This window comes from Gorilla gorilla, chromosome 7 (assembly GCF_029281585.2).
Source record: "Gorilla gorilla gorilla isolate KB3781 chromosome 7, NHGRI_mGorGor1-v2.1_pri, whole genome shotgun sequence".
In the NCBI taxonomy this organism is placed as follows: domain Eukaryota; kingdom Metazoa; phylum Chordata; class Mammalia; order Primates; family Hominidae; genus Gorilla; species Gorilla gorilla.
The window spans coordinates 92,306,752-92,319,300 of NC_073231.2; the positions used below are offsets into that span (position 1 = coordinate 92,306,752).

Consider the following 12,549-nt stretch of genomic DNA (forward strand, 5'->3'; position numbering starts at 1 on the left):
GAAGCTAGCAGATAGAAAGGAAGTAGGAAAGAGACATAGAAAGAAAATGTAAGTAACTTTCTCCAAAATCGTGCTGCAGTCTGGCTCTTTCAACCACATTGTTTTCAGAGGTTAAATAGTAACTTCTCATTTGCAGGTTGACCTACTCTCCTGGTTATATGTAGCTAGCAGGGAGGGAGTGGGCAGCCTAGTTTCCATAGCGTTTCCTGCTGCCTTCAATTGCTGGTTTTTCCATGACTTGTACAGAAATCTGTGGTAAGGTTCCACAATTTAGCTGTATATAGTAATTATACCGTGTGGTATATATAGTAATATGTATAGCTGTATACATCCATAAAAAGTAATACATATAGCTTTGTTTTTGGTTGGACTTACCTGTACACATGAAAACCTTTGGTGAACAGGGCAGAATGAGGTAACAGATGTGTATCAGAAGAATGTTATCTTGCAAGTAATAGAATCTCCTTAAACACATCGAGGTTTAATTATCTCAGTACAACATCAAGTCTGGGGTAAAAGTGTAAGTGCTGCATTGACTCAGTAGTGTCATCAAGGACTCAGGTTCTTTCTGCCCTTTTGCTCTGCCATCCTTATCGCACTTCAGGCCTTTTGCTTCGTTTATATACTCTGCACTATGGGCCTCACATCCATAGTCTAGGCAAGAAGAAAGAGAAAGAGGAATTGAAAGGGCAGATGGCTCTGTTGTTGCAAGCCCTTGCCTTTTTTACTTAGCGAAGGATGCCCTCACCATGGCCTTCTGCCTATATCTCATTGGCCAGAATTGGTCACTGTACCAACTCAGCTGCAGGGAAGGGGGAATGGAATGATCTTTATGGCCACGTTTCTACCTCCAACAAAACAGGGTTTTGGTTCTCAAGAACAGGTGGAAGATAAATATTGAGTATAATTAACAGGGTCTGTTACAAAATTATATTCGTCAAGATGCATATACTTTAAGAAATTACTTTTCAGGTAATGATTTTTATATTTGTCATTATTATAGAATTCTTGATAGAATGCTTATATTTTCTTCAGAATATATTTCTAGGTTATAAGAATGGAGGCATACATAAAAATGTGTTTTTATGTATGTATGAAAATATAATTAAAAGTTTATTTCTATAAATGATACTGGAGTTGAGTGTTAGTTTTATTAGTGGGCATTTGTTTTAAAGAAAATTGTGATAACTGTTCTATTTTTAAACAAATAATATTGCCTCATTTAAACATCGTAATTTCCTATATGTTCTTCTCCCATTTCATCTTCCCTCTATAGATTAGTATGGAAGGACTGGGAGAGTAAAGTATTGATGCCAGTGTATTATTTTTAAATCATTTTAGAAAAACTAATAATTAATTTGATTAGTTGATAGTCTCCTCTTCATGACATTTTATGAACTTAGTGTCTTGGCTGGGAGCGGTGGCTTACACCTGTAATCCCAGCACTGTGGGAGGCTGAGGCGGGTGGATCGCTTGAGCCTAGGAGTTGGAGACCAGCCTCAGAAACATGGCAAAACCTTGTCTCTACAAAAAATACAAATATTAGCCAGGTGTGGTGGCACATATCTGTAGTCCCAGCTACTCGGTTGTTGCTGAGGTGGGAGGATTGCTTGAGCCCGGGAAGCAGAGGCTGCTGTGAGCTGAGATCACGCCACTGTACCCCAGTCTGGGTAATAGAGCAGGAAGATCCTGTCTCAAAAAACAAAGATCTTTGTGTCTTGAAATTGCTATATTTCCTTATAACGTGGACTTATCTATCTGTCTATATAAAAATATAGATATATTTTTGAGACAGCTTCTCGCTCTGTTGTGCAGGCTGGAGTGCAGTAGTAGTGTGATCACAGTTCACTGTAGCCTCCACCTCCTGGGCTCAAGTGATCCTCCTACTTCAGCCTTCCAAGTAGCTGGGACTTTAGGCATGTGCCAACACGTCTGGCTAATTAAAAAAAAATTTTTTTTATAGAGACAGGATCTTCCAGGCTGGTCTTGAACTCCTGGGCTTAAGTAATCCTCCCACCTTGCCCTCCCAAGGTGCTGAGATTACAGGCATGAGCCACTGCGCCCAGCCCCTTATCATATTTTTAGAAAATTATTATAAAATGTGATTCTGCCACATGCTTGGCTTATTTCTACTTTCATATTAAAACACTGTTATTTTATTTCTCTCCCTAATCTTTTCTCCAATCAGGCTTCAATGTTAGCTGCAGAAAATGACCCTTATGGACCTTTGCCACCAGGCTGGGGTAAGCTGTTTTTGCTAATGATCTATAAGGGAGATATATATCTCTCCATATATATATATATCCCTTATTTTATCTATATATATATATCTCCCTTATATATGTCCCTTAGCATATATATATCCCTTATAATATATAATATATTTAATATGGATTAGATATTCTATATAGTATACAGAATATATAACATTTTACAGAATATATAATATATAGAATATATAATCCATATTAAATATATTATATATTATAAGGGATATATATGTATATTATATATGTATATATTATAAGGGATATATATGTATATTATAAGGGATATATATGTATTATATATAATATACAGAATATATAGAATAGATTATATTATAGAATTATATATTATAGAATATATATTATATTCTACATAATTATCTATAATATAATATGTATTATATTCTCTATAATATGTTATATTCTCTGTAATATAATATATATTATATTCTATATAATATATTCTATAATATATAAGGGATACATATATCCCTGATATTTTATATATATATAATATATAATATATAATTATATATGTTCCTTATTTTATATATAGATCCTAAATAGTTATTAAATATTATACTCACTTTATATTTCAGAAAAAAGAGTGGATTCAACAGACAGGGTTTACTTTGTGAATCATAACACAAAAACAACCCAGTGGGAAGATCCAAGAACTCAAGGGTATGTATATACAGCAGCCTTAAGTCGTCTTGCGTATATCAGTAGGTAGAACCAACCAACCTTGAATGAGATATTTTTAGTACCTAGAAAAGGTTCATCTTGTGATTTTAACTTTATCTTTTAGCTTACAGAATGAAGAACCCCTGCCAGAAGGCTGGGAAATTAGATATACTCGTGAAGGTGTAAGGTACTTTGTTGATCATAACACAAGAACAACAACATTCAAAGATCCTCGCAATGGGAAGTCATCTGTGTGAGTGAAAACCTGAAGTTCTCCTTTAAATATTGCTTAGTGAGCACATGAGATTTAGTCTCTAATTTATCCTCAAGTTTAGCAAAACATTTTACTTTTTGGTTCAAGGAAACCTACACAAGTGAAACCTTAGTATAGCTGTCTTTGCTCTCATTTGACAATGGATTTGCAGCATGTAAACTATTTATGTAGTGATTACTGTGTGCCAAGGATTGTTCTAAGTACTTCATAGGTATTAACTCATTTTATCTTCCAATAACTCCTTGAGGTAGATACTATTATTTTTCCCTTTACCAAGTGAGGAGAGGTATAGGGAGCATAACTAACTGTGCAAAGTTATAAGGCAAGTAATGGAGCTGGTTTCTAACGATGACAGTCAGTCTCTGTCTAGACTCTGTGCTCTTAACTGCCACATCACACTGCTGCAGTGAGATGGTCAGTGAAATGATTTTTCCAGATTTAAAGATACCTTAATTAAGCAGTTGACAGATCTCTCCTTCATTCTTACTCTAAGGTGTCATGTCTTTGCATAACTAAGAAAATAGAAGCAATCCTAAAAGGTCTTTTGCAAAGTTGTACCACCATATCTGTCCGTCTCCTACCATCTCTCCTCCCTCCTGTTCCTATAGATGAACTGTCATTGTTATTATCAAAGTCTCGTCCCTCTGCTGGTACATTCAATTCCTACCCCCACTTTTCTACTTAATTGCTCCAACAGTTATCACCTTTGTGTTACATTATCAGGTTTTATTTCTCTACGAAATTATTCTTATCAGCTGTTATTTCTCCTAGATATAAAAAAAAAGCAAAAAAAAAAAAAGAAATTACAATTCTTCCCTTTACCAATGTGTTCGAGCGCAGTTCATTTTTTTGTTTGTTTTTTTTTTGAGACGGACTTTCGCTCCTGTCGCCCAGGCTGGAGTGCAGTGATGCGATGTCAGCTCACTGCAACCTCCGCCTCCTGGGTTCAAGCGATTCTCCTGCCTCAGCCCCCTGAGTAGCTGGGATTACAGGCACCCGCCACCACGCCCAGCTAATTTTTGTATTTTCAGTAGAGATGGGATTTCGCCATGTTGGCCAGGCTGGTCTCGAACTCCTGACCTCAGGCGATCCACCTGCTTTGGCCTCCCAAAATGCTGGGATTACAGGCGTGAGCCATCACACCCAGCCCACAGTTCATTTTTATTGCTCCCCTTTACAGGAAAGCTACTTGCACGGTTGTCTCTGTATTGCTGTTCATAGTTTCTCCTTTAAACCAACTCCAAGGAAGTTCCCCTGACACTGAATTTGCAAGGGCACCAATGATCTTCACATTGTTAATCCAGGCATTGGTTTGCAGTCCTGCCTGATTTGACTTACCAGGAACATTTGACACAATACATTTCTCTCTCCTGGCAAAAGTAGTGCTGTGAGCCATACTTTCTTGATTTCCCTCTGCGTTTCTGTTCTTCTATCTTTATTTTGCCGAGTCCTCCTTTTCTTCCTAAGCTTCTTTTTTTTTTTTTTTTTTGTTAACTACATTCATTCTCTTGATGCATCTTATTCAGTATTATGCTTTTAAAACATGTGCCTGCTAATGACTCACAAATTTAGCTCAGACTTCTCACTTGAAATTTTGCTTTCTATATTCAGCTGCTTATTGACATCTCCACTTGTAACTCCTTCTTGACAGGTCCTGTAAAACCTGCTCTCTGGCCAGGCATGGTGGCACACACCTAGAATCCCAGCACTTTGGGAGGTTGAGGCGGGTAGATCACTTGAGCCCAGAAGTTTGAGACCAGCCTGGGCAACATAGCAAGAGCCAGTCTCTGAAAAAAAAAAATTATAACAACAACAACAAAAACCCAGCTCTACCTGTGATATTCCCTGTCACAGTTGATGATAACTCCACTCTAGCAGGTGCTTGGGTCAAAAATTTTGGAATCACCTTGGCATGGTGGCTCACGCCTATAATCCCAGCAGTTTGGGAGGCCGAGGCGGGCGGATCACCTGAGGTCAGGAGTTCGAGACCAGCCTGGCCAACATGGTAAAATTAGCTGGGCGTGATGGCGTGTGCCTATAATCCCAGCTACTCAGGAGGCTGAGGCAGGAGAATCGCTTGAACCTGGGAGGCAGAGGTTGCAGTGAGCCGAGATTGCACCATTGCACTCCAGCCTAGGCAATAAGAGCGAAAATCCATCTTAGGAAAAAAAAAAAAATGTGGAATCATCCACAACTCCTCTATCTCTCCTACCTTACAAACAGTCCATCAAGAATTCTAGTTACCTCAACTTCAAAACATATCTAGAATCCAGCTATGTCTCACCACCCCCGTTGCCACCATTTTGGTCCAAGCTACCATTATCTGTTGCCTGGCTTGGTAGCAGAGTCCTCTCTCTGCTTTCTTCCCACACCTTGTACAATGTTGTTATTCTCCATACAGCACAAAGACTGAATTTCCAAAACAAAATTTAATTAAAAGTCATTTATTTGCACAAAACCCTTCAGTGGTTTCCATCTCAATAAGAGTAAAAAGCACACTTTACAACAGCCTAAATGGCCTTATAGGATCTGACACCTCTTATCTCTTCAACCTCCACTTGGTTTTCGCTCCTCCTCATTCACCATGTTCCAGCTTCATTGGCCGCTAGCTGTGCCTTCAACACCTTCAGCTTCCACCTTGGGTCTTAGCCCTTATTCCGTCTGCCTGGTATGCTCTTTTCCCAAAACTCCATATGGCTTTTGCCCTCTCCTTCATGTTTTTGCTCAAATGTCACTTTGTCTGTGAGCTCTACTCCTTTTACCCTTTTGAAAATCACAAAATGCTTCTCATATCACTCTTTATCCTTTGTCCTTTTAACAATGCCTTTTTTATTGTTTTATTGTTCTAGGTCAGGAGTGATAAGACATTTGTACTTTACTTATTTATTTATTTTTTGTCTTATATCCTTCACTAGTACATAAGCTCCACAAAACAGGCATTTTTACCTATTAATAAGTAATGCTGTCACTGTCTAGAAGAAAGCCAGGTACCAGCTATGCATTCAGTAAATGCTTTTTGAATAAGTGAATTCACTTGAACCTGACAACACAAGAGAACATTTTTCATCTGTTCCAAAGTGTTCCTTAATATTATGAAAGTTCTTTGTGCCTGTCAGGCCCTCAGTCAATAGGCAAGAGATCCAGGCTCTGTCACTGTGAGTCAAACCATATTGTAAAACCTGTATTCCTAGGTGCCGTGCCACCAACTCTACCTTTTCTCTCACTGACCACCTGAACCGTGTGATCTGGATGACAATGTTGTTTCTAGGAATTTGATTTTGTTTTGCTTATTATCTCCAGGAATATTTGTTTGGGTTTTAGGTTAGGCTTAGGATGTGGTAGAATCTCCTTCCACGTCTCTTCTGTCTGGAGCCTCTGTCCTCCTTAGATTTAAGGATTATCAAAGATTTTCTTTGAAATAGTCTGTAGTAGACTTTGATATTTCATTTAACTCACTAACAAAAGATCCAGCCATAAATACAATGTCCTTCTTTGTGTATATGTGTGTCCTGTTGCTGTAATAGTCCCCATTACTTGAGCTTCTTTTGGCCCACCATGTATGTATACCCTTCTCTCCCAGTAGAAATCTTCCTGTGGTATTTTGTTGGACTTCAGTACTCTGATTTTATACTGAATACTAAATATTCAACTTTATTATGAGTTAATTTGGTTTATTTTTGTTTTTCTTTAGAACTAAAGGTGGTCCACAAATTGCTTATGAACGCGGCTTTAGGTGGAAGCTTGCTCACTTCCGTTATTTGTGCCAGGTACTATAGTGGTAAATAAATCTTATACTCAATAATTTAGTCTTCTCTTTATACAATACATATACTATAACTCAGATGATATTATGATATTATTTTTGTTTTTAGTCTAATGCACTACCTAGTCATGTAAAGATCAATGTGTCCCGGCAGACATTGTTTGAAGATTCCTTCCAACAGGTAAGGAGGATTTTAGCAGAATAAAACACTATTTGTCTCATTGTATTCTGTGCATCTAAAGAAAGTCAGGGTTTTAGAGATTTTTAAACCACCCAGAACACAGCTATAATAATAATGACTGCCACCGCCACTTGTTGAGTGCCTTTGTTTTGTTTTGTTTTGTTTTCTTAAATAGAGATGGAATTTCGCCATGTTGCCCAGGTTGGTCTCGACCTCTGGGCTCAAACGATCTACCCACCTTGGCCTCGTAAAATGCTGGGATTACAGGCTTGAGCTACTGCATCTGGCCTGAGTGGCCATTTTAATCGTAGTTACACTAAACCCTCCCATATACTGAGTGATTATCATTTGCAAAACACCGGCATCTTACATTTCTCATTTTATTTCATTCGTCCTCACAGCATCCCTTTGAGATAGCTCTTATTGTATCTCCATGTTATAGGTAAAGGTACTGAGACTGAGAGACATATCATGAATTTAGATGTGTATTTACTAAAATAAAGCTTAAACGGCTTTTGGAACAAGTTGATTCTTGTTTTGACACAATACTTGGCTAAGAATTTATTACCTCAAAGTTTTGATAATGCTATCAAATTAAAATTAAATTGGTAGATACTGTATTCCATTTGAGAATTCCTTTAATAACTGTTTATTTTCACCTTTATGTTTCTGTTTAAATGTGATCTCAGACCTTCTCTGAGCCTACTATTTTAAGATGGCAGTCCTTCTTTTCTCCCTCACAGTCACATTCCAGCCATTTATGGTGCTTTATTCTTTTTCATAACCACCCAACATAGTGTATTTTGTCTTCCTTACTAGAATGTGAGCTCCATGAGAGCAGGGACTATTGGTTTACTGCTGTTCTGCCTAGTACCTAGAATAGTGCCTTTGCACATAGAGGGTATTCAATAAATATTTGATGAACAAATAAATGAATGCAGTATTTCTTCCTTTCCTGAGTCATCTGTGGAATATTTAAGGATAAATAATCCAAATACTGTATTGTCAGTTTTTGCCCAATGAAGTGGAGAATTTTTCATAATGAGACGTCTTATTCCCCCCCTAGTATTATAATGATGAACCAAATTATGCTGTGTACTCAGGCATACAGGGACTTTTATTTATACTTTGTAGAAGCCAAAATGGAGTAATGATACTCTGAGCCCCAAGAGAATTTCAAACCATAGCTTAATTGTACGATTGGACTTTGGGCATGATACTTAAACTATTATCAAGTTGATTTTTTCTTTTGAGTTAATAAATTCTTAGCAAACTAAGTGTAAATAGCTCAACTTGTTCTAAACTCTGGATTGATTTTAGTAAATGTACATCTGAATTCATGGTAGACTTTATTTTGCTTTTTACCCTGTCTTGGGAAGAATCATGGTCTATTTGATGTATAGCACTGAGCCCACAACTGCCTCCAAGGAGGCATGCTGGTGAGCTATGCTCCAACCCAGACTTGCCAGTCTTGGCTCTGGTCTTGACATATGTGTGGAATGTAATTTATTTCTATCCAAAGTAAAGCCTACTTACTAGTAACCTTGATGTAAGCTATTAAAGATTATGAAAATTTGGTATAGGTGTTGTTTTTAAGTTATACTAGCCTGTGAATAAATTCATCATTGTATAAATAATTGCTCATTATAGCTGAGTTCCTTTCCTACTGAGAAATGGAATGTGTGGTATAAACAGGATGCAGAACAAAGTCTTTTGCCTCTAAGTACTGCTAGTCAGAAAAATTTACCTGTTGGAAGATTTTGGTACAGTTTGGGGAAACCAGCAGGGGAGATAATATTTTTAACCTTAAAAGCCTTTTGTGTCAAACTCTTCCTGTCTTGTCATTAACCCAAAATAGAACTATCATTTAATACTAGAAGGAGGAAAGAGTATAGTTGACCATTAAACAACACAGGGGCTAGGGGTGCTGACCCCTTGCACAGTTGAAAAGCCATGTATAACTTTTGACTACCCCAAACTGAACTACTAATACCTACCATTGACTGGAAGCCTTACCAATAACATAAAGAGTCAGTTAACACATATTTTATATAATATATGTATTATATACTGTATTCTTTTTTTTGAGACAGAGTCTCGCTCTGTCGCCCAGGCTGGCATGCAGTGGCACGATCTCGGCTCACTGCAAGCTCCACCTCCCGGGTTCACACCATTCTCCTGCCTTAGCCTCCCTAATAGCTGGGACTACAGGCGCCCACCACCACGCCTGGCTAATTTTTTGTATTTTTTAGTAGAGACAGGGTTTCACCATGTTAGCCAGGATGGTCTCAATCTCCTGACCTCGTGATCGCCTGCCTTGGCCTTCCAAAGTGCTGGGATTACAGGCGTGAGGTGCCGCACCCGGCCTGTATACTGTATTCTTATAATAAAGTAAGCTAGAGAAAAGAAAATTTTTTTAGAAAATCATAAGGAAGATAAAATACATATACTATTCATTAAGTAGAAGTGGATCATCATAAAGGTCTTCATTCTCATTGTCTTCACATTGAATAGGCTGAGGAGGAGGAAGAGGGCTTGGCCTTGTTGTCTCAGGGGTGGCAGAGGCTGAAGAAAATTCAAGTATAAGTGGACCTGTGCATTCACCATGTTGACTTAAACTCATGTTGTTTACGGGTCAACTATATGTGAAAGTGAGTCAGGAAAAGCTTAACAGATTGATATGTATGTCTTCATCTAGTTTGGGAAAGAAACCAATTCATCTCTTGAGTTAAAAGCATTGTATAAGATAAGGAAATGTGTTATTTTGAAAATAGAGATTAAATTTAAATTGTTTTGAAAGGAACTTGTACTGCATGTGAGTCTTTAATATTCATGTTTTTGTTTTTAATTAGATTATGGCATTAAAACCCTATGACTTGAGGAGGCGCTTATATGTAATATTTAGAGGAGAAGAAGGACTTGATTATGGTGGCCTAGCGAGGTAAAATAAAAAACACATATCTGCCTTGAAATAAGTATATCTCATTGTATGCAGGGAAAGTATTCTTGAAAACATATGTGAATATATTGTATTAAATTTTTGAATTAACAATCCAGAATTTTTCTCAAAAATACACCCGGTAACCATTATTATTATTACTACTCTTGGTTATCTTTCTATACATCTTCTTTACATATATGTAAATTCGTATATATGTGTAATATATATTTGCTTCTTTTTTTAACAATTAATCATACAGTGTACAAAATGTAGGATCTGATTTTTTTTTTTATATAGTGTGGACATCTTTCTATGTTAGTGTATATACAGTGAGTGAATGAATTTGTTTATTTCTTTTTTCTTCTTGTTTTTTAAAAAGTTTTAAAGGCTGGACGTGGTGGCTTACGCCTGTAATCCCAGCACTTTGGGAGGCCAAGACAGGTGGATCATGAGATCAGGAGATCGAGACCATCCTGGCTAACACGGTGAAACCCCGTCTCTACTAAAAATAAAAAAAATTAGCCAGGCGTGGTGGTGGGCGCCTGTAGTTCCAGCTACTCGGGAGGCTAAGGCAGGAGAATGGCGTGAACCCAGGAGGCGGAGCTTGCAGTGAGCTGAGATCACGCCACTGCACTCCAGCCTGGGTGATGGAGCAAGACGCTGTCTCCAAAAAAAAAAAAAAGTTTTTAAAGCTTTTTGTAGAAATGAGGGTCTCACAGTTTTGCCCAGGCTGATCTTGAACTCCTGAGCTCAAGAGATTCCCCCAACCTTGGTCTCCCAAGGTACTGAGATTACAGGTGTGAGGCACAGCACTCAGTCTGAATATTTTCTTTTTTAAAATGGCTGTACAATATTCTGTTGTATGGAAATATCATAATTAATGGATTAGCATGCATACATTCTTATTTTTTGCTATTGTAAGTAACATCATATTTTGGTTTTATGTTTATGTTTTTAGTCCAATCTGAGTCTCTTTTGAGAATAAAGTTTTCTACATTCACTAAATATATTGTTAACAGTAGACACTTGTGAAGCAATATGTGTGGAAAATCCTTTTATTTTTCAATTTTGTCCCTTATTTGTTCTGCCCCAGCCTAATTTGGCAACAATTTATTGTTTAGCAAAACATTTTTATTAAATCTTTCTAAAGAATTCAAACTTGCTTTACATAGAAACAACTCCTTTTTTGAACTCATTTCATAGGTGTACAGAATTACAAAATCACAGTTTTAACACAACTGGCAAAAAGAGATACAGAACCAAGTACAACTGGTGGGGATAGATACGTAATAATATATGTGGAATTATCAGAGTTTATATTAGCATATTTCCTCGTTTACAACATCATTAAACTTTTCCAGAAACGAAACACTGCCTATCATAATAAATGTTCATATTGCATCTATTACGAGTTTATCTCAATTTCAGAAATGTTCAGACATAAGAAAGGTACATCTTAGAAATGAGGAAATATGGTATTTTTACAGTGTGTCTTTATTAACATTTACATTCTTATCTGAGCCCTTATTTGCCTCAAGTATTTGGGTCTAAGTTTTATATTTTGATGGTTTTAATGAATATAGCTAGTTCCTCCATAACATGATTTTTTATTCCTAAATTTTTTATTTAATTCATGTATTGGTGGGCTAGATTCATCAAATGGTTTATTAAAGAGTTTACAGGATTGATATATTCCTACAGTCTTTGCATAATGTTCTCTGTTGCTTTTACATATAAACAACAATTTCACTAGATATAAATTTCTCGCACATTTGTTTTTCCAGTACTCAGACATTGCTTTACTGTTTTCTAGCATTGAATGTTAGTACTGTGAAGTGTGAGGCCAGCCCCTTGTAGGAACCTTATTTTTCCTCTGGGTGCCCACACAGTCCTTTTTCCTGAAGTTCAATAATTTCACTGTTGATTGTTTTGTATCTTTTTTTAGGAATATATTAAGATCTTCCTTAATGTCAGGGAAGTTTTCTTCTATTATGTCTTTGAATATTTTTTCTGTTCCATTTGTTCCATTTTTCTTCAGGAACATCAGTCATGGGTATGTGGAATCTCCTTTGTCAGTCTTACATGTCTGTCATCTTTTCTCTGATCATTTTTATCTTTGTGCTTTTCCATTTTATTTTGATTTTTCTCAAGCCTATCCTCATGTCACTGTTTGCAGTACTGCCCTACGTTTTGCTGCTTCTAATGTGATTTTTCTTCATTAGTGGTTTTACTGTTTTCTTCATTTTCTTCTTTAGGCTCTGCTAGCTCATCTGTTGTCTCATAATTTTTTCAACCTCTTGTGTCTCTTCAGTTTATTTGAGAGTATTGAGAAGAATATATTGAAAGTTAATTCTTCTGCCTCTTGCTAGTTAGGAATTTTTCTTCCTTTTCTGCTAGCATCAGAGGAAAAGGGTAGATGCCATGTTTTAGCCATTCTTC

The 12,549-nt window shown here is 36.9% G+C and overlaps 1 protein-coding gene across 7 annotated transcripts in view; it reads left to right on the plus strand.

Moving 5' to 3' along the window:
• WWP1 (WW domain containing E3 ubiquitin protein ligase 1) overlaps positions 1-12,549 on the plus strand; it is a 125,056-nt gene that overhangs the window by 85,358 nt on the left and 27,149 nt on the right. For all 7 annotated transcript variants that reach the window (XM_031013666.3, XM_031013667.3, XM_055349235.2 and 4 more), the window contains 6 exons: positions 2,189-2,243; positions 2,867-2,951; positions 3,076-3,204; positions 6,917-6,992; positions 7,098-7,169; positions 10,022-10,110. In XM_031013666.3, the coding sequence (XP_030869526.3) occupies positions 2,189-2,243; positions 2,867-2,951; positions 3,076-3,204; positions 6,917-6,992; positions 7,098-7,169; positions 10,022-10,110 (506 nt within the window). The remainder of the gene's footprint in view (positions 1-2,188; positions 2,244-2,866; positions 2,952-3,075; positions 3,205-6,916; positions 6,993-7,097; positions 7,170-10,021; positions 10,111-12,549) is intronic.